The following is a 22920-nucleotide window of genomic DNA, read 5'->3' on the forward strand; positions in this document are numbered from 1 at the left end:
TGCCGGCCGCGGGCAGTGAGGGACTTGGCACCCGGGCCAGTGGCTGCAGAGGGTGTACTGGGTCCCCCAGCAGTGCCGGCTCACCGGCGCTGTGCTCGGTTTCTCGCCAGGCCTTAGCTGCCTTCCCGCGGGGCAGGCCTCGGGACTGCAGCCCGCCATGCCTGAGCCTTCCCCTGCCTCCGTGGGCTCCTGTGCAGCCCGAGCTTCCCCAACGAGCGCCGCCCCATCACTGCGCCCAGTCCCATCGACCACCCAAGGGCTGAGGAGTGCAAGCGCATGGCGCGGGACTGGCAGGCAGCTCCACCTGCAGCCCCAGTGCTGGGTGAAGCCAGCTGGGTTCCTGAGTCTGGCGGGGCCTTGGAGAACCTTTATGTCTAGCTCCAGGATTGTAAATACATCCACCAATCAGCACCCTGTGTTTAGCTCAGGGTTTGTGAGTGCACCAATCGACACTCTGTATGTAGCTGCTCTGGTGGGGCGTTGGAAAACGTTTATTTCTAGCTCAGGGATTGTAAATACACCAAGCGGCATTCTGTATCTAGCTCAAGGTTTGTAAACACACCAATCAGCACCCTGTGTTTAGCTTAGGGTTTGTGAGTGCATCAATCGACACTCTGTATCTAGCTGCTCTGGTGGGGCCTTGGAGAACCTTTGTGTCCATACTCTTTATCTAACTAATCTGATGGGGAGGTGGAGAACCTTTGTATCTAGCTCAGGGATTGTAAACGCAACAATCAGCACCCTGTCAAAACAGACCACTCCCTCTACCAATCAGCAGGATGTGGGTGGGACCAAATAAGAGAATAAAAGCAGGCTGCCAGAGCCAGCAGTGGCAACCCGCTGGGGTCCCCTTCCACAGTGGAAGCTTTGTTCTTTCACTCTTTGCGATAAATCTTGCTGCTGCTCACTCTTTGGGTCCACACTGCTTTTATGAGCTGTAACGCTCACTGCGAAAGTCTGCAGCTTCACTCCTGAAGCCAGTGAGACCACGAGCCCACTGGGAGAAATGAACAACTCCAGACGCACCGCCTTAACAGCTGTAACACTCACCGCGAAGGTCTGCAGCTTCACTCCTGAGCCAGCGAGACCTCGAACTCACCAGAAGGAAGAAACTCCGAACACATCCGAACATCAGAAGGAACAAACTCCAGACGCGCCACCTTAAGAGCTGTAACACTCACCGGGAGGGTCCGCGGCTTCATTCTTGAAGTCAGTGAGACCAAGAACCCACCAATTCCAGACACACCATCTCTGCTCACTGCAGCCTCAACCTCCCAGGCTCAGGTGATCCTCCCACCTCAGCCTCCTGAGTAGCTTACAGGTGCACACCACCACACCTGATTAATTTTCTGTATTTTTGGTAGAGACAGGGTTTCACCATATTGCCCAGGCTGGAACTTTGCATATTAAGCTTGGGAAATTATAGGCTAGCAGAGTTGTTCTTGGGGACTCAATTTGCACAGAGAACTGGGTTCTAAGAGAGCAGAGGAAGCTTCAGAGTAGAATTGAGGGTTCTTGCCAGTTCTCCCAGTGGTCCGGATTTGGAAACGACCTGCAGGGTGTGGTCACCCACTGTGGTCCCTCAGGAACCACTCTGCAGGACAGGAGCTTACCCTGAGGCAAGTACTGTGGGCAGGGGCACAGGCCGGCACCCAGAATGGGGTTGCTTGATCCAGACTTTTCTCAGAAACACAGTAGGGCACTGTGTCCGACAGTGGAGTGGGCCGCAGGAGCTGCTGTGAACTGTTTGTCTGCTGGCAAGGCCAGAGAGGGAGACACTGAGCTGCGAGGACACCACATTGGCTCCCTCTGCCCAAAGGGGCACTGTGACTCAGCCTTTGCCAGAAGGCATACCACTCTCACCACTCTTCCCAGGGTCAGCCCTCTTGTTCACTGTTTTATCAAAATGTGGGCATGTCCTGAAATTGAAATACCGCTCGCTTTCTGGCAGAAATGTCGTCAGCAAAGAGTGAAAGGTTGGTGCTCAAAGTTTCCATTTTTATTGCATCCAGAGACAGAGGCTAAAATCTCATAAAGGTGAAAATAGTATGACATTTCAAACTCTGCCCAGAAAGAACACAAATGGCAGCAAGACATGAGCCTGAAGACGTGGGGGAAGGAGGAAAGGGAAATGAAAGAAGAGCCACAACAAGGAAAATGTCATGCTCCTGGAAATGAAACTTCAAGATGCTGGGACTCCCCCTCAGAACCCTAGGGACTGACTCAGCACATGTTGATCAAATGCTAGAGACTATTCATTTAGGACTAGAGTGGCATTAGCTTTCCCTACAGCCATCCTCACCTGCTTGACACCCTTGGATGTTGTTTTTGTTTGTTTGTTTGTTTGTTTTGTCCGTAGCTCTTGGGGTCCCCAGCCTCTCTCTTGAGCAGGACTGGATTTTTTTTTTTTTTTTTTTTGATAAGAAAGCTGGTGCCCAAGATTGTTTTCCACCTTAAGGATAAAACCTGTTAAGAAAGGTAAGTTGACAGTAGATGGGGGCAGGTCATACAGATTTTATAGAATGTGTCATAGAATGTGTTTTCAATATTTTTCAAACATCAGATTTTACCCTGGATATTACTGTTGCAACATTTACCGCCTGTTATTATTGCTGTTTCATTTTATTGTCCTTCAATATACAGTCCCAAGGTGAGTGACTTTTAAATCATCCTCATTTAGGACAAATTGCTAAAGGCTTAAGGACTATTTTATAAGCTTCATCTAAAAACTGAGTCAGAGGAATGCTTTTGTCCTTGCCTTGAAACAGTTTGTTTTCCAGGGTTCTCATGATACACTGGTATCTGTCCAACTAAATTCATAATTTCTGTAGAGAATAGAGTCAAAATTTCTGTTCCTTATAGATGGATCCAGATAGTAAACATTAGTAATAAGAAAAGATGCTCAGTCTGAATTTTCCCAGGAAAACCTTTGTCCTTACTAATCAGAAAAAAAAAAAAAGGAAGATCTGGGCTAGATTTTTATCCAGTTAACAAACAACAAACAACCAAATAATGCATACACCCCTCTAACATTTTAGGATCTCAATCTCGCTAAAAGATAAGTTCTCTGAACTTGCTAGGACTCTACCGGTTATATAGGAACACCACAGAACTTATTGCAATCTGAAGATAAAAGAAAGTCTTTTTTGTGTTTTGCCTGTTGGATAAATAGCCTGAACAATTACAAAAAAGGAAGAAAAGGAGACTTGGCCAACTGGTATCAGGAGTCTTAACAAGGTCAGTGTGTTCTGCTTGTGTATGAGAAAGAATCAAATGGCTTTTTTTTTTTTTTTTTGAGGCAGACTGTCACTTTTTCACCCAGGCTACAGTGGAGTGGTGCAATCTCAGTTCACTGCGCAATCTCGGTTCACTGCGGCCCTGAGTAGCCGGGACTATAGGCGGGCCCCACCACACCTGGCTAAGTTTTCTATCTTCTGTAGAGACAGAGTCTCACTGTGTTTACTAGGGCTGGTCTTGAACTCCTGAGCTCAAGTGATCTGCCCACCTCAGCTTCCCAAGGTGTTGGGATTACAGGCGTGAGCCACTGCACCCAGCTGGCTTTCCTTTTTAATGATTCACTACATCATACAAACTCATCAAACTGAAGGAAGACACAGTACAAAAGAGAGACGAGAAAATGTATGAAAGGAAGTGATGGGTGAAGAGGAGGAGAAGAAATATGTCCAAGTCAGTTGCCACGCCAAACTGCTTGCTTCTACCACAGTCCAATGCTTCCCTCCTGATTTCACATTTGGAGACTTGAGTGCCCCCAAATAGTGTTCCTCATCTGCTTGCTTCTAACACAGTCCAATGCTTCCCTCCTGATTTCACATTTGGAGACTTGAGTGCCCCCAAATAGTGTTCCTCATCCTCTTTTCTTCTTTCTGTGCTTGTCTCACAAAAGTAATGACAAAGTAATACAGTAAATGTTTTTTACCTGGGGGATAGGGTGAACTAGGTGGTTCTTCCTTAGCTTTTCTAAGTCTCCAAAGGACTAACAAGACCTGAGTGAGGAAAGAGAGAAGGCACTGTTGTTCCCCCACAATCTCTAGAAGGACTGGTGACACATGTCATTTTTCTTTGAGCTCCCCACACTTTAGGCTTCTCTCTGAGGTCTTTTCAGCATCTCCTGCCCCACCCAAGAGTAAGCACCCCTGTGGAAATCCCCAGAACAAACCAGCACATGCTGTACCAAAATATTGTGTCTTGGCTTTGTTCTTTTACATCTTCACAACTAAAGGAAAGAGATACAATCAAAATGATAGTCCACTTAAATGATAAACAAGAGAATTTAAAGAGACATAACCCAGTTACTCACCCATGAAGTGACAATCCGTTAGCAGTTTAGGAGATCTGTGTTGGTAGATAGATATAATTTGGGATTTCTCCTTGAACACTTGCTTAATTCATGGGAATCTGTAATTATAGCTTTCTTGAAAGGGTATTTAGCTCAGTGCACAAAACATACCAATTTTTGTGAATCAGGCTTACAATTTTCTAACCAAGCTTTCAAAACAAGATTAGAAATGAGAACATAAATTATTATCGATGCACAAAATTGTCACTCTTTATTTGGCTTGGAAGGGTTTTGAAATGCCCAGAGAAGGCCCTGACAAATGGAGAAGATGGAATATGTCCCCTTCAGTTGGATTCTTGCTCCAAAGTATTCCTTGAGCCTATAGTCCAAAGTGTGGCATTATAACTGGTGCAGACCGAGTCTGTCTTAAAACTGAAAAGGAGGATCCAGAGACTGGTACAAGTGTTCCACCTCCTTTTTTTCTTACTTCGTTATTGTCAAATAATTGTAATGATGGGACAAGCTAAATCATGCGTCTTTTAAAGTCTCTCCGATTTGCTTTACACCTGGGGGGATGTTGCTTGTCTCTGCTAATTTTAGCCATTTCACAGGCCCGTGGGAGCAATTCTACCTAATGACAGTGAATCCAACAGAAGTTCATAACTCACTGATCACTTAGTTTCTCTGCACTCCTCACCTTATAATTGCAGTCTTGTGGCATCTTTCCAAAAGAGAGCCACTGTGAATCAAACAGAGTTTTATGGCCTGAATACAGGTTAGATTATTTTTTTCAAGAAAAAGAAAAAAAAAATCCAACAGTTACCAAGAAGCAGTCAGGCTTTACAAATATCAGCACTTTAACCATGAGGCCATATTAGGAAGGCTTTTGACTGGCATACAGGTTTGGGGGAGTCTGAATTGTCTATGCCATGGTCTCAGACTTCTGCCCTGTATACCTAGGCACTAATGTAGTTCATATGTACTATATGTACCTGAAAAGTTGTGTGGCAACCTAATTTTCACAAATAGAATCCTGTTTTAAATACACTAAGAAAGTACCTACTTTATCCTTTAAACAAGAGGTCAGCAGACTTTTTCTACAAAGGGTCAGATAGTAAAGATTTTACACCTTTTGTACAATACAATCTCTATCTCATCTACTCAGCTCTGCCATTGTAGCATAAAAGCAGTTGTAGATGATACACAAGTGGGTGAGGCTGTATACCAATGAAACGTGATTTGCAAAAACAGGTGGTAGACTAAATTTGGTCCCAAGGCTTACTTGGGAAAAAAAAAAAAAAAAGATCTTCTGAAAAAGAAAAAATAAATGAATATTTTTTTAAAAAATTGGTCCCTAGGTCACAGTTTGCCAGCCCCTGCCTTAAACAAATAATTCTTGAATGCCTACTATGGTGTATAAGATATGAGTAAATACCAGGGATATACAGAGAACAAAAGAGAAAAACTGCTATTCTTGTGAAACTTGGAAGTTGGAGGTAAGCTATTTAAAATAAACCCACAATAAAGTACTTCACATAGTGCAGACTGTTTCTTTAAATCAAAACTCACTCCAAACAACCAATTGATTCACTTTGTAAGTTGGAATTTTTGTCTTCAGATTCTTTTAAAGTGGGCCCTTAATCAGGGCGGTGGCTCACGCCTGTAATCCTAGCACTTTGGGAGGCTGAGGCAGGTAGATCACTTGAGGTCAGGAGTTCGAGACAAGCCTGGCGAATATGGCGAAACCCCGTCTCTGCTGAAAAAATTAGCCCAGCGTAGTGGCATTCGCCTATAGTCCCAGCTACTCAGGAGGCTGAGGCAGGAGAATTGCTTGAACCTGGCAGGTGGAAATTGCAGTGAGCCGAGATCATGCTATTGTACTCCAGCCTGGGCAACAAAGCAAGACTCTGTCTCAAAAAAATAAAAATTAAAAAAATAAATAAAGTGGCCTCTAGCCTAAGATAGCTTGAGCCTAGGTGTGAATCTATTGCCTTACTCTGAAGTAAGCACAGTAAATGTGGGGGCTGCAGGGAATATCCAGGAGGAACAATAATTTCAGAGGCTCTGTCTCTTCATGTCCTTGACCTCTGCTTACAGCAGCAATACTTTTACTCAGACTTCCTGTTTCTGGAACTTGCCTTCTTTTTTGCTGTGTTTATACTTCCCTTGTCTGTGGTTAGATAAGTATAAAGCCCTAGATCTAAGCTTCTCTGTCTTCCTCCCTCCCTCCCTTCCTCTTCCTCTCATTCATTTCATACACACTGGCTCACACATCTACTCTCTCTCTCTTTCTCTCTCAGAATGACAATTCTAGGTACAACTTTTGGCATGGTTTTTTCTTTACTTCAAGTCGTTTCTGGAGAAAGTGGCTATGCTCAAAATGGTGAGTCATTTCTAACTTTTCTTATGGATTTTGGATTATCTGTAGCATGGTTTCAGGTTACTCAGTTCCCTAACAGACCTGAGTCAGTCACTGGGTTTGAGTGCAGTTTGAGAATTTCCCACATATTCAGTCATTTTTCTTAATGTTCTAACCACCATGACAGGGGGCAGGGGATCAATACTATGGGTGGTTTATAAGACCTCAGAATTCTCAAGAAGGAATGCATTTCACTCTCAAGTGTAGATCTTAAATGTTGAATGATTACTCTGCTCTTACAAAAAGAACGCTCGTGTAGATGCTATGACTCTGCTTGTAGGAAAATGTCCAAAGTAATTTTACCTTGTCAGGAGATCAAACTGGATTCATTTTGTTTGACTTTTTAAGAAATCCTGAAAGCATAACTTTCAGGATGAGGTAATGTCCAGTAGCAATAGCTTTGTCTTCATTGACCAGTGCTATATCCTCAGCACCTAAATCAGTGGCTAGAATATAGTAGACATCCAATAACTTTTGAAGGTGTTTTCAAAATACTTTAGTTTTGAGAGATTTATGTGAGATTTTAAGTAAATAACTGACTAGAGAGAGATCTAAATGAGTTTACTCATTGAAATACACTGAATTGCCTCCACACCAACAAATTGGCCATATGTAATAATTCTCTTTGGGATCTAAAAACTTAGTACCGAGAAGCCAACCCTGCCCATACATAAACACATTGTAATTATAACAAAACTAGGCAGAAGCTTTTAACAGCAGCAGGAGGCATGTGGGAATTTAGGCCATCAACTTGCTCCTGCAAATTAAGCCCTTTCTCTTTAAGAGTTAAAAACTATTTGACTATAGACAACATCAAACACATCAGCCTAATGACTCAGCTAATATATTTTGAGTCATGTAATTACGAAGGATGGAAATCCCTAGAATTTTCTCATTAAGGGAATTGTCAGAGAGTTTGACATTTTTTACAGTATATGACTCACTTTATGGGAGATGATTATTATTCTATGCTAAACGTTGCCTTGGATTTCCACCAAGACTGATGTGAGGCAGGAAACATAAATCTTACTCTCTTTCGTGTCATCTATACTCACTATTTCACCCTGGTGATCATACTATTTTTAAAATATATAAGAATGCTAGTTGAAAGCTGGGTTTTCACTTCAACTTTTTAAGTTTCAGATTTTTCAGAAGATGTATAATTACCCTATTCACATGATTACGTCAAAATACTTCCCAGTTTGGGGTATAAGGAATTCACATTCAGTTGCTGCTTGTTGGAAGTTGTCAATTTTCTGATCATCACAAGGATGATCAAGACAAGAAAGGGATACTTTTTAAAAATCCAAATCATTTACACTATTAATCAACTAACTCCATTCAGTAGGAAGAAGGCCTCTAAATGACACTGGCTTGCCTATGATACATATTCCACAAAATTTAAATTTTTATGGATAAATATGTCTAGATACCTATTTAAATATGAATAATATTAATTATTGAGCATTTAAAGAATAATAGATTAACTCATTATTCAAAAGCTCTATGTAATTTCAAAACCATAGTAATTATAACACCTTCAATTGACATAAACTTTTTAAAGAGAAGCTCAAATGTTTCATGTATATTTTCAGAATTAGAATTCTTATTTTACCTTTTCATTACTTATTTCTCAGAAAATATTATACTCATAGCTAATCCCTATTAAATCCTTACTGTGTTCTAAGCTACCTCTTTGTAAATATCCATTCAGTGATTGCTCATAGCATGAGTTTACATATTAGAACACATGTCTTAGAGAAATTGCCTACCTGACAGAGGACCACAGGTAGAGTATCCAGAATTTAAACACACATCTGTCCAGCTCTGACACCACAGGTCTTAACCACTGTGTACATTAACTACTCTTAGCCAAGAATTTTTCAGCTCACGTCATGTAGAATATTCTTTTTGTAAAATGCCATCACATTTTATAAGTCATTGAAGGGAATTTTTCTTGGTTACAAAGCAACTCTGCCCCATAATATCTACTGAAAAGCCAGTGAGCTGCTTCCTAAAACACAGCCATTTTAGGTGCAGGAAACAGTGTATAAATGGCTTATTGTATATTGTATGCTTTGCCAGACTGAGTGGCAGTGGGAGTCCTTTGTTATGTGGGTGCTGGCATCTGCTAGAGTGTGCTGTCTCTATTGAAGAATCGTGAAGACAAAGCTGACCCACAGGATGTCTGAATCCAAATAATAATGTATGTTCTGTGTATAGGATTGGTGGAAGAGAAAATGTTAGGACAGTGTGAGGACTGCCATGTAAGGTCAGAACCACTGCATTTAGAAAGCTACCACTGCACAGGGAAGAAATCTAAGTCTACAAAATTAGTGGGCTACCTCTCATTATTTCATGCTATCATCAGAAGGAGGGCCATACCCTGCTGAAATTACATAAAGAGCTTTTGCTGGTGGCAGAACTGTGAGCTGGATGGATTCTGGGAATGGCCAGAAAGACAAATGCCTGTGGCTGTGAGCAGTGCCCACACCTATGGTCTACCTAGGGCTGTTTGAGATTTGTTGCTTTGACTGAACCAACCTGTCATTCAACTGGTTGGTCCATTCACAATCAGCTTTACTAACTTCCCATTTTCCCTACTGAGTTATTTAAGTAAAGAAAGTGCTATTCGGACAGCCCTTGGTCTCTGGGACAATCAACTGGGATTCAATTTTAGTATATTCTGTCTCCAGTGTAAATCCTTGGAAGCATCTAATTTCTAGTACCGATGAACCAAAAATACATGGAAGCAGTCCTAGGCTCACATTTGAGCACTCTGAGAATGGCTTTGCTTACTCCAGATTTTCTCAGGTCCCAGTAGGTGTATATTTTCTGACATATTTATTCCAGCCTCACTTTCCTGTCATGTAAAACATACATACAAAATGTAGATTTCATTATAGGGTCTACAACTCAGCTTAAGAAACCAAATACTATGTGTGACAGATTACACTTTCCAAAAGTAATAGCAAAAACAAAACAAAACAAAAAAAAACCTGATTCCCCACTTTCTTCCAGCATCCTGCTAGAATCTGTCAGATACTGCGTCTGTAGAAGAATCTGTAAGAACAGAAGCAGTATGTACAACATTCACAGGAAGTTTCACCAAATCAGAGTCCTGCCAGATCTAATTTTTTTCCCCTAATCACGTTTCTCTCAGTCAGTAGCTTAAGACAATGGAAATAATCAGTGCCACTTTTAGTTGGGATGCCTTTTTAGGCAAGGGAAAGTGACCTCTTAAAAAAGCAAAATTCTGACTGCAAGATAGCTATCATTGTCCTTCATTTAAGACAAAAAAAAGATACTAGGGAGGGAATAAATTATGATTTGTAATAAAGTGAAAAGTGAGATTAGGTAGCATGGGGATAATGGAAATAAAGTGTCTCTTCTTTGAAATATATGAACAAGCAATGTAACAAATGTAGCAGAAAAAAACTCCAGTTTAAATACAGAAAAGAATGTGTTCTGTGCCTCTGGTTCTTTAACTCAGAAATATTTGGAGGTTACTTACTCATTATGATGGATTTTTTTTTTTCTATTGGAAAACTCTGTTAGCATTGAGCATTTTTGTTTTCTGTTTTTTGTTAGTTGGTTGGTTTTGAAGCATTTTTCTTGTCTTTGCCCTTGGGCTTTCCTTCCTTAGATACTACATAATCCATTACTATTTCATGTCTGCCACAGAGTCTGCTATTTTATTAAGGTCATGCCATATTTCAAAAGGATGCATTTATTTGTTTCATTAACAGCTGCATGTTTGTTCCTCCCCAGGAGACTTGGAAGATGCAGAACTGGATGACTACTCATTCTCATGCTATAGCCAGTTGGAAGTGAATGGATCGCAGCACTCACTGACCTGTGCTTTTGAGGACCCAGATGTCAACATCACCAATCTGGAATTTGAAATATGGTGAGGGATGGTGGTTTTAATGGTTGCTTGGACATCCTCTGTCTCTCTTTTCATATGCTCTTTTTAATAGCTGCAAAAGAAAGAATACGTGGCCTAATTAACAAATGTTAACATCTAAGGAATTCCCAAAGGCCTCCTGAAACTCCTTGTCCTTCACCAAAAACACTCATGCAAAGCTCCTCTCACGGTTCAGCTTTCAGATCCTGAGACTCAGTCAAATGATGCTCTGGATCTTGGGGATCCCACATCCCTCCCAACTTCATATCAGAATTTAAATCCTGCATCTCCTACAACACTCCTCACCAAAAATCTGTTTGCCCAACATGAGACAATCCAGTGTCTTCAAGTTGCATGAGAGTTAAACTGCCTTGTTTCCAATCCCAATACCAGTGCTTACTAGCTTTTTGACCTAGAGAAAGTTATGTAATGTATCTATGCCAGTTTCCTCATGTGTAAAATGAGACAACCTGCCTCACAGGAAGACTGTGATGGTTAAATAATTTCATCATAGAAATCATTCCAAATAGTCAGCCAGTGAATAACGAGTAATGGGGAAGCAACATTAAATTATAATTCTGTGAATATTCACCTAACTTCTACCATCTTGACACAATTTGACTTCAGATGATCCTCTCAACGTAAATTTTCCAAAAATCCACAGGAATAAGTTGGCATTTTGTTTCACAAGGTCTCACAGAAAAGGCAAAGAAAAAGAGTCTGGTTTGAAAGTTTACTAAAGGTCTCAGGGAACTTTATCTTCTCCTTCTCCTTCACCCATAAGTCATCTCTTGTTGCCAAGGGTTACTATCTCTGGTGATTTGAGAAACTACTCTAGCTTGAAATTCTGACCTGAGGCTATCTCCAAATTCGTATCCGAATGACCTACTTTTCAGTCAGTGTCCTAGTGAGCAAAGTAAATCAAGATCCACCAGTAGTAATAGAAGGCTTCCTACATTCCATAGACACTGAGACAATTCTCCACAGTCTGTAGTCCAAACAAGCCCTGAATTCCAGTTTATGTCAATTTATGGGAGCTTCCTGCATCTATTCATGCAGTGCTTTCTGCTGTAGTACTTAGATAAACATGCTCTTGGACTTGAGTAGTGAACTGTGTTCTCCGTCTGCCTCTGTTCACTTCCCTAACACATTTTCCAGGAATAAACTATGTCAAAAGAACCGGAACCAGTTCAATGTCCACAATTTAGGCTGGAAATGGATTGTCTAAAACAGCCAAACAACTCATTCAAACAATGCACTCATTTTCATGGGCAAATCACTCTCCGCCATGGAGGTTTGACTTTGGCTTCTTTAACCAGCTGGCTGGTGGGCTGAGTGTTCATCCTGGTTTCTCTTGGCCAAGCTGAGGTTGACCTTTCTGTTCACTTTCATTCACACCATATTTGACCACTTCCTTGCCCACTCAAACACACTTACCCTTTAACATATCTCTTGACTTTTCCTGTCATATTGTAATCTGTCCAGAGCCTCCTCTATTTGGGTTTTCCAGTTGGATTCAGATATTTCAGTTGGAAAGGGACTGCCTTAAGAAATAAATGTTTTCAGTGGAAAATATAAGTATGAGCTCTTTAATAGATGAACTCCTGGAGTTCAGAGCCCTTAAAAGGATGCCCAGTTTCACAAGACAGCCATACGGTCATCCTTGATTTTCCATTGCTCATTAATTTCATTCTCAAAATCATGGGAATGGGCTGAGAATACCATTTTAGATCCTCCTTAAATTCCCAACAGTGCCAGAAACTTGCTACAGGTTGGGGCCTGTAATTGGATATTTCACACATACTTTCCTTACAAATATATTCTATACTCAAGGATTGAACTAAAAGTTATTGTCCTAGTTTCTCCACATCCCATGTTTACCTAAAATTCAGAAGTGGGACCCTGCTCCCAGTCTCCCCTTCTGTATTTACTTATCAAATCGTGACAACATTATCATCTTCAGATCTTTCCACCTGATGTTTGTCCTAAGCTTATTCCCTGGTATCTGTCTAGCTTACCCAAAAATTCGGTTTTTATTTTTATCCTGTTCCAAGTTGGGAAAGCCTGTCTACCCCAACAAGGAACACAACTCTCTAGTAACTTTGAGACACACACACACATACACACCTACTCTTTAAAGCCTAAACAATCACATACCCTAAAAGACAGCAGTTAACAAAAGTAACGATTTGGGAGAACAGTTTTAAGGAATGTCCCCAAAATAATCAATACATTTAGCCAGTTAATTAATTTAACATTTCTTCACCAATCTCTAGTTTTCATGACTGTAGGAGCTTAACCAGTCACTCTCAGACCACAATAAACCAAAGGTGAAAGATCCTGTACCTAAAGCTAGGGCACTCTCCCCTGCGTTTAACCTCCTGGCCAGCTCACTCGAAGCCAGACAAACAGGTTCCTCTTTTTGTGCAGAGTCCAGGAACCATTCTCGAAAGGACTCATTTGAGCACATGCAGGGAAGAGTGTACACACATCCAGTTCACCAAGGAAAGCCAACACACATTGTGGGTTGTAGGTAGTAAAAGGCCTTCATAGAACACATTCCTTAGGATTTAAACAAAATTACATCTGGTTAATGGAAAGAATTCTTTCATATACACAAACTTACCCAGAGGAACTTTTTTCTGCCCAGATCTTCACTTCCAATTTGACCCAGTTATACCTCTTTAGAGCTATTTGGCTGAGCTTAAAGAGCACGTAGGAAAAACAAATTGGTAACTGTGTTTATCGCAGAAGAGGAAAATTAAATTTAGGGTTGGGAAAGGAAACTAACCCTATGATATTACTTTCATTCTACCTTTACAATGAGAGTATATACCTTTGTTACTTCTTTAATTTTTACATTGTTTATTTTTCTTTGCTTTCTTGTTTGATTACAATGCATTTTAGGGGTAAAATTTACGTGTGGTAAAATGCACAAAAATTAAGTGAATTTGGAGAAATGTCTATGACCTGTAGCCATTCCAATGGTAAAGATATAGAACTATTTTTTTCCCTAGAAGGATGCTTCATGTTCCTTTCCAGTCAATCTTCATATCCCAGGAGCAATCATAATTCTCAATTCTATTACCCTTTGGTTTTTGCCAGTTTCTGATAGTTCTTATTAATAGGATACTCTTTATTCTTTTCTGTATTCTTTCATTTAACACAGTGTTTGTGAGAGTTAGCCATGTTGATGTCCATCTCATAGCTCATCTTTTCAATTGCTAAGTAGTAATTCCACTGTATGAATATACCACAAATTTTTAATTATTTCTCTTCTTGATGAACATTTGTGTTTTTTCAAGTTTGAGACTATTATTTTTTAGGTTGCTGTTCACATTCTTGGACAAATCAGTTTGTGTATATATATTTTCATTTCTCTGGGGTATAAAAACTCAGAATGGAATTGCTGTGTCATAAGGTAAGCATGTATCTAAGTTTACAAGAAACTGCCCAACAGTTTTTCAAAGTGGTTATACCATTCTACTCTCCTCCCAGCAATGCATGAGAGCTATACATCATTTGCAACGTTTGACTTTGGGATAGTATCTTGTTAGGTTTTTAATCTGCATTTCTCAAATAAAAAATGTTGAACAGCTTTTCATATACTTGGTCATTTGCCTGTCTTCTTTGGGCTAGTATCTGTTAAAATCACTGAGTTATTTGTCCTTTTGTTAATGCTGGATATGAGTTCTTTATACATTCTGTACACATTTCCTTTGTCAGATAGATGTATTGCATCTATTTTCTGTTCTGAAGTTTGCCATTTTTTTTTCTTAATGGTGTGTTTTAATAAGCAAGAGTTTTTTTTATTTTGATGGAGTCTAATATACCATTTATTTTCTTTTATATGTAGTGCTTTTTGTATCCTTGCTAAGATAACTTTGCCTACTCCCAAAGTTGGGAAGATATTTTCTCATGTTTTCTTTTAAATGTTCTACAGTTTTAGCCTTTATATTTAGGTTTTTTTATTATTATTATACTTTAAGTTCTAGGGTACATGTGCACAACGTGTAGGTTTGTTACATATATATACATGTGCCATGTTGGTGTGCTGCACCCATTAACTCGTCATTTACATTAGGTATATCTCCTAATGCTTTCCCTACCCCCTCCTTCCACCTATGACAGGCCCTGGTGTGTGGTGTTCCCCTTCCTGTGTCCAAGTGTTCTTATTGTTCAATTCCCACCTATGAGTGAGAACATGCAGTGTTTGGTTTTTTGTCCTTATGATAGTTTGCTGAGAATGATGGTTTCCAGCTTCATCCATGTCCCTACAAAGGACATGAACTCATCCTTTTTTATGGCTGCATAGTATTCCATGGTGTATATGTGCCATATTTTCTTAATCCAGTCTATCATTGATGGACATTTGGGTTGGTTCCAAGTCTTTGCTATTGTGAATAGTGCCACAATAATCATACGTGTGCATGTGTCTTTATAGTAGCATGATTTATAATCCTTTGGGTATATACCCAGTAATGGGATGGCTGCATCAAATAGTGTTTCTAGTTCTAGATCCTTGAGGAATCGCCACACTGTCTTCCACAATGGTTGAACTAGTTTACAGTCCCACCAACAGTGTAAAAGTGTTCCTATTTCTCCACATTCACTCCAGCACCTGTTGTTTCCTGACTTTTTAATGATCGCCATTCTAACTGGTGTGAGATGGTATCTCATTGTGGCTTCGATTTGCATTTCTCTGATGGCCAGTGATGATGAGCATTTTTCATCATGTTTCATGTGAAACATGATTTCACATGATCATGTGTCTTTTGGCTGCATAAATGTCTTCTTTTGAGAAGTGTCTGTTATATCCAACATATAATTAATCCTATATAACTATGTGGAACTAGGGTTTATATTTTCTATACATTTACTCAGCTGTTTCAAAAAAAATTCGTTGAAAATGATGTGCTATGACCCCGTTGAATTTATTGGGTGCCTGCATTTAAAATCCACTGACATTATATGTGAGTCTATTTCTGAATTCTCTGTTCTTTCTATTGATCAACTTATTTATCCTTATGCCAGTACTAAATTGTTTTGATTATCATAGCTTTTTACTAAGTTTGAAGTCGGGTTTCTGAGTCTTCCATATTTGTTCTACTTTTTCCAATGTTGTTTTGGCTATTATCATGGGTTCCTTGTATTTCCACATAAATTTTAGAATCAGCTTGTCAATTTCTTAAAAAATTCTGCTGAGATTTTCAGTAATATTATATGGGCCATTTTGGGGAAAACTTCATGTTATCAATATTGAATTAGCTAGTCCATAAACATATCTCTCTATTTATTTAGATTTCTTTTAAAACCTGTCAACAATGTTTTGTAATTTCCAGTGCAAGGACCTTGAACATCTTTTATTAATTTTATTTCTAAATATTTTATGTATTTATTTCTATATAAATTGAAATATCATTTGTAAATTTTATTTTCTAATTGTTTGATGCTAGCTTATAGACATATAAACTGACTTTTGTATAATAGCCTCGATAATTCTCTTTATTCATTTCTGTAGTTGTATTGAATATTCTTTATCATTTTCCAAGTGAATAAACATGTCTGCAAATGCTGGAAGTATTTTTTCCTTCCTTCCAATCTGGATACATTTTATTTGTTTCTCTTGTCTTATGCCTTGGCTAAAACCTCCTGTACATCACTGAATAGAAACAGTGAAAGTGGATATTCCTTTCGTGTCCTGGTCTTAGGGAAACAATTCATGTTCACAATTTCAGCATTAAATGTGATATTAACTATAGGCTTTTGTAAATGCTCTTTATCAGATTAAGGAAGTATCTTTCTATTTCTTATTTGCTGTGAGTTTTTAGCATGAATAGATCCATTCATGTTATTAAATTATGCTTTGAATGCATCAATTGACTATAACCAGGTTATTTATGTCTTCTAGTCTGTTAACATGGCAAATTATATTGATTAATTTTTGAATGTTTAACCTGCTTTGGTTTCCTGAGATGTGCCCTACTTTATAATTATGTATTAAAATTAGTGTGTTAGTATTTTCTTGTGAAAGTTTGCTTATACATTTTTGAGGAATATTTGTCTATCAACTTCTTTTCTGTAATATTTTGGCCAGGTTTGGGTACCAGGATTAAGCTAGCTTCAAAAAATAGGTTGAGAAGGGTCATTCCTCCTCCAGTTTCTAAAAGAATTTGTGTTCAGACTGGCACTATTTCTTTCCTTATACATTTGATAGAATGTACCAGAATATAACCATCAGGCATAGAGTTTTCTTTGGGGGGAAGTTTATTGATAATAAGTTTAATTTCTTTGAGAGAAATATAACTATTGAAATATTCCATTTCTATGTGGGTCAGATTTACTAATTTGTGTTTATAAAAACATTTTCATTACATCTAAGTTATTATATATATTAAAATAACATTTAAAATTTCCTTATTATACTTTTAACATCTGCATGTTCTATAGTGATATCTCCTCTTACATTCCAGATATTAGTAATTTATATATTTTGTTTTCTTAACCACTCTTGTTAGGGTTCACCAGCCAAAGTTACCTATGAAAATCCCTTACATTACCCATCAGGTATATGTGATATTATGTATATAACCCTTTATACTATGTTATCATTTTCTTTAACACTTTTTTAATCAATATTTTTTACAGCTCTTATTCCTCACATATATTCCTATGGAACATCAAAAAAAAGCAATTACTTTTTTATCTAAACAAAGTATTTGTTTTTCAATGATCAATTATAAAAAATATAGAAATTTCCCATAATTTTATAAATACGTCTTGACTATTTCAGGTTCAATTGCATCTAATTCTAAGTAAATCATCACTAAGTATCATAGCAGCAGAAAGCCGTAAGATTTTAATTCATTATCTCTCATTCCTGAACATGCCTCCACTCACCCACCCACATACCTATGAACAAAGTTAAAGTCAAACATACATCAATGTGCATATGATACTATTCCATTGTATACAGGAACTCCTACCTGAATCAAGACATATCCCCTTTTTATTCCTACAGTGGGGCCCTCGTGGAGGTAAAGTGCCTGAATTTCAGGAAACTACAAGAGATATATTTCATCGAGACAAAGAAATTCTTACTGATTGGAAAGAGCAATATATGTGTGAAGGTTGGAGAAAAGAGTCTAACCTGCAAAAAAATAGACCTAACCACTATAGGTAAGAAGTTGTATATAAGAGTATGGTTGTCACTTTTGGGATACCTGAAAACACTGTGTTTGGACATTCTGTAGGTTAAAAGTAGACAAATAGTGGAAACAATTGGCAATAGATAATAGCAATTCCCTACTGCAAATTTTTTTAGTAAATGAAAAACTTGAAATTTATACTTTCCTGCTGTGAAAGAATTCTGAGGATCTTCAAACCCAGTCGTGAAAGAGAGTGTTTGTGCAAACCTACATGAAGTGGCTAACTGGAGCTGGGCTTCCTGTCATCCATCCACAGGTGTCCTTTCTTTCCTCATCTGTCCTTTCCTTCCTCACCTGTCCTTCTCCTGAATTCCTTGTGGTCTTCTCCCCAAATCCCCACAACATTCGAGTAAGTTTAGCTAACTTATCAAGTTATTTTAAAAAGTATATATGCCTTCTCTATTAGTCAGAGTTTGCTACAAAAAAAACGGAATCAACAGGAGGATAGATAGATAGATGATTGATAGGAGAGATTTCTATTAAGAAATTGACTTTTGTGGTTGTGGGAACTGGCAATCGCAAAAATCCATAAGGCAAGCCAGTAGGCTAGAAATTCAGGAAAGAGTGCAGTATTGAGTCTAAATTCTGCAGGGCAAGAAACTCAAGCAGATTTTCTGTATTGTACTCTCGAGACAGACTTGCTTCTTCTTCAGGGAACCTCTGTCTTTGCTCTAGAGGCTTTCTACTGATGAGGTGATGCCCACCACATCATGGAAGGCAATCTACTTTACTCAAAGTCTACTGATTTAAATGTTAACCATGTCTTAAAAATACTTTTAGCATTCCCTATTCGCTCCCCCTTCAACCCTCAAAAAGAAAATTAAAGGTAAGAGAGCAATACTCATTAGAGACAAGAAAGAGTGAGAAACCTAGATCAGCTTTGTCTCAGTTTTGTTTCACTAAGATGATAAAATAGAGAGTTAAAGCAGAAGTTCCATGTGTGAACAATTAACTTGTGAAAAAGCAAATGTAGTAGAAAAGAGACATTAGGCAGATGGCTGTGCATGTTGGCCACACAGAAGCAGCATTGGCCATGACCAGTGTGGGTCCTGGTTAGGGGCAGAGGACTGGGTTTGACAACAACAGGGTATCTCTGAGGTTATAAAAAGTTGGGTTTTGATCGTTTGGAGATGAGGCCTCTATGGATAGGGCACCATATCTAAAGGTTCACCATTTACATTACAAATATACATTCAGTTCTCTGAGAGTGAGCAGAGAAGGCAGAGGTTCTCAGTCTTCTGATAAGGTCCTGGATCTTCAGGGGAGAGCCCATTCTTACAAAACTCCACACCAGCATGCAAGCCTTTACATGCGCATAAGCACTCACAACCCACCAAGAACCTCCAGGTGACACCTGCCACCTCCAAATCCCCATATCCCACATGCTTAATGCACTTACAGTCTCTATCCCCCAGCAGACTGCAAATCTGACATGCCTCATCCGAACGGCAAGGGGGAGAGGTACATACGGTACACACACTGCTGATAGCATAGGCCCCTTTGGAAGGGGTAGTGTGAGTCTCTTGGGGCTATGGCAAGCACCCCTGGACAAGCAGGATGAGAGGTGGTGGAGGCATGTCTCACAGTAGCATCCCCTTCTATATCCTAGTGGGACACTTCATTAATGGAACTACCATTTAAGTGAGTTTAAACTAGATGCTTCTGATTGAGCCCCAGAGCCAGCGCTCCACTGCCACCACCTGCACCCTCACTTCCCCTTGTTTAGGCGTCTTCCAACCCAGTAAGGCTGAAGAGGGAAGCTTCCTGCCTTCCACTTCTCTTAGCAGAGTAGATTGATATGATTATTCAGATTGTACAAGAATGTATTCCCTCTAAAATATTGCTTGATGAATGAGCCCCTTTTTCTAATTTGCTCAAAGAAATCATTTGGGCTTGAGGCAGAACTGTCCAGAGGGCACCAGGACCAGCCATTGTGATATGTAACAAGGTAGAGAAACAAAAGCTAAATGAAAAAGAGTGAGCCTCAGAATCAAAGAACTGGATTTGAATCCTTTTAAACCATTTTACAGGGGCCTGAATGTAATTAACTTCTCTGAAATTCAGTTTCCTTATCAATATGCTGGTGATAAGTGACTATTGTTTGAAGACAGCATAAGCAAAGCATTGCAGTACTTAGGAGATGTGCTCTTCCTTTAATTCTTCTATTATTAAAAGATGGGCACAGGGCAGGGGCTTCAGCTCAGAAGGCCTTGTTGAGAATGGAATGGAGAGCAGGAACCAGAGAGAGGGGCAAAGGCATTGCCAGCATTCTCTGTTGGGCTGTTCTCCACCCATCACCTTTCCTCCTGCTTCCCTCTAGGTCCAGGGCATTTTCCCTTTTGATAAACTTCCCCTTTTACAACACATCCAAGGGTGAAAAACGAAGTCATTACTTTTTTTTCAGTACCTCTAAGGCAAAGTACCAGAAACAGGCAGTCACCACTATGAACAAGTGACTACAAGAGCTAGTCCAAACTCTACCATGTGGGTTGCATTTTATTGGGCCGGCAAGTAACTCTAAATCCCAGCTCACACTCTACTGAGTGAAAGTTTGATGAACCTGCATCCTTTTGTGAACAACTGCTCCTGAGATCAGTCATGCAAGAAGTAGCACCCACATCCCCAGACAACTAACTTGCCAGGCTGTGATCAATGAGCAGCCAAGAGGCCAGGACAGAGAAGTCTCAGGACCTTTCTAGGAAATCAATACCTTTCTCTGGGTTTGTTCTGCCTGAAATAATACCAATCTCCCTCCAACAGCTTAGCATCTGTGGAGCATTTGATCCTAACAGCAACTCTGCAAGGCAGGAAGGCAGTGGGGAGAGGCCCAAGAGGAATTCAGCATTAAGGCAGTGAGACTGACAGAGGGGACCCCCTGAGGACACTCTGGAAGGTCTTAGCCAGGGCCAGGATGCAGACCCTTCATGTCACTGTAGCTGAGTTGAGGTGCAAGGTTCACAGCATATAACCTAGTTTTATTACAAGAATGAAGACTCAGAGTTTAAATACTCCTGCTTTGGGGCTCATTAGTAACAAGTTCTCCAATATTCAAAAGGCAAAGAGGATGTGTTTTAGTGTAAAATTAACACTAGCTGCTGTAACAAATAAGCCCCCAAACATATGATATCTCAAACACCATAAGTTTATTTCTCACTCACATCAGAGTCAAAATGGATGTTTCTAACCTACAGCTGGGGCTTATCCAAGCAGTATTCAGGGCACTTTCCATCCTGTGGCTCCACCGTCTGTAATGCAGGACTCCAAGTGGTGGAAGAGGAGGGAGCAGAGGAGTCACACATGGGTGTGTGTCTGGGCCAGGGTGGAAGTGGGTGTGCATTTCTTCTGCCCACCTCACTCACAAGGCCACACCCCACTGCAAGGGAGGCTGGAGAACATGGACTGGATTTCAACCCAAGAAAAAGAGATGATTTTCTGAATAGTTGGCCATTTACTGACACAGAAAGGGTCAAAGTGATTTGCAGAGGAGATGAATTTTAAATACTATAATTATTTCCTTGGCTGCCCTTTAGACAGAATTTATTTCTTTTTCTTTTCCAGTTAAACCTGAGGCTCCTTTTGACCTGAGTGTCATCTATCGTGAAGGAGCCAATGACTTTGTGGTGACATTTAATACATCACACTTGCAAAAGAAGTACGTAAAAGTTTTAATGCACGATGTAGCTTACCGCCAGGAAAAGGATGAAAACAAATGGATGGTATGTAGTTCAACTACATTAGTAAAATAAAAACTTATGAATGTTTTCTATTTTGTTGGCCTAGTAGTGCACTTCCCCTGGGAGGGCCCAACAATTTTGCTTTCAAAATCTACCTTCTACTGAAAGAAGCTCCCAATATTGGCCTTATGAAAACCTGGATCTTCCCTGATGCATACTCTTCTAGCTCTGGTTATTTTTTTTCTGCTCTAATTTTGGTCTTCAGAATGTTTCTACATTAGTGAGTTGGATAACAATATACATTGAGGCCAAATTAATCCTCTGTATTCAGGGGCCTCAAAAAGTGTCATGTCTAGTGCCACTTTCATAGGCAAATCAGGCAAAATGTATATCTGCTTATGATCACCAAGTCATAGCCACATTCTGGCTTATGAGATTCGTGGGACCAGCATGAGGTAAAGAAAAGAGGCATAATATTTGTCTTTGTTTTGTTTTTATTTTAAAGCCTGAGTTCTTTGTTTTTGAAGTAACAGCTTAATTTTTACCCTTCATAATCAGGAGGGTTACTTAGATGCTCTCTTCATGATTTGTTGAGGTTGGAACGATTTGGCAGTCCCTGAAATTTATTTTGGGGAGGAGGTGGCAGAAGAGTGGAGTGTACCAGGTTATGAGATTTCTCTTAACCCACCAACCTAACTTCTGTTCTTTCTGCACCTCAGAGACAAAGAAGAGATGATGATTTCTCTTTCTCAAGGCCTTCTTATTCTTGCTGTCCTGTTTTTTCAGGCCAAGATTGGCCTTGTTTGTTTGCAGTGTGATGCAAGATGCCACCTGCATAAATGTAACAACTGCCCCAAACCACCTGCTCCCTCCTACTCACCCACCCCACCCTTGATCCTGCCATCTTTCATTATTCATCTGAAAATTGCACCAATCGAAAAGCAACTTAGTGGAGAAAGGAAGGATTATGAATAAATGCTGCCAGGACAATTAGCTAACAAAAAAAAAAAAAACCAACTTTTTTTTGAGACGGAGTCTTGCTCAGTCATCCAGGTTGGAGTGCAACGGCACGATCTTGGCTCACTGCAACCTCCGCCTCCCGGGTTCAAGCAATTATCCCATCTCGGCCTCCCAAGTACCTGTGATTACAGGCACCTGCCACCATGCCCGGCTAATATTTGTATTTTTGTGGAGCTGGGGTTTCACCATTTTGGCCAGGCTGGTCTTGAACTCCTCACCTCAGGTGATCTGCCCACCTCGGCCTCCCAAAGTGCTGGGATTACAGGCATAAGCCAACACGCTGGGCAAAAATTTTTTTTAATTAAAAAATATTAAACTAAATGCCTAGCCGCCTTCATATAACAACAACAAAATACCAGATGATTTAAGGAAATTATATAAAAGTGAAACTCTAA

The 22920-nt window shown here is 39.8% G+C and overlaps 1 protein-coding gene across 5 annotated transcripts in view; it reads left to right on the forward strand.

Moving 5' to 3' along the window:
- The first annotated feature begins 820 nt into the window (after window positions 1-820).
- The window catches only part of IL7R (interleukin 7 receptor), a 29082-nt gene continuing 6982 nt past the window's right edge, over window positions 821-22920 (forward strand). Inside the window, exons 1-6 of one of the 5 annotated variants that reach the window (XM_054555470.1) lie at window positions 821-2478; window positions 3039-3237; window positions 6598-6680; window positions 10488-10626; window positions 17645-17802; window positions 21390-21547. In XM_054555470.1, coding sequence (XP_054411445.1) covers window positions 6599-6680; window positions 10488-10626; window positions 17645-17802; window positions 21390-21547 — 537 coding nt within the window. In that variant the 5' untranslated portion in view covers window positions 821-2478; window positions 3039-3237; window position 6598. Of the gene's footprint in view, window positions 2479-3038; window positions 3238-6306; window positions 6681-10487; window positions 10627-17644; window positions 17803-21389; window positions 21548-22920 lie in introns of those variants that run through there. The other 4 variants (XM_054555471.1, XM_002815487.5, XM_054555474.2 and 1 more) reach the window with 4 other exon arrangements.

This window comes from Pongo abelii, chromosome 4 (assembly GCF_028885655.2).
Source record: "Pongo abelii isolate AG06213 chromosome 4, NHGRI_mPonAbe1-v2.0_pri, whole genome shotgun sequence".
Lineage (NCBI taxonomy): Eukaryota > Metazoa > Chordata > Mammalia > Primates > Hominidae > Pongo > Pongo abelii.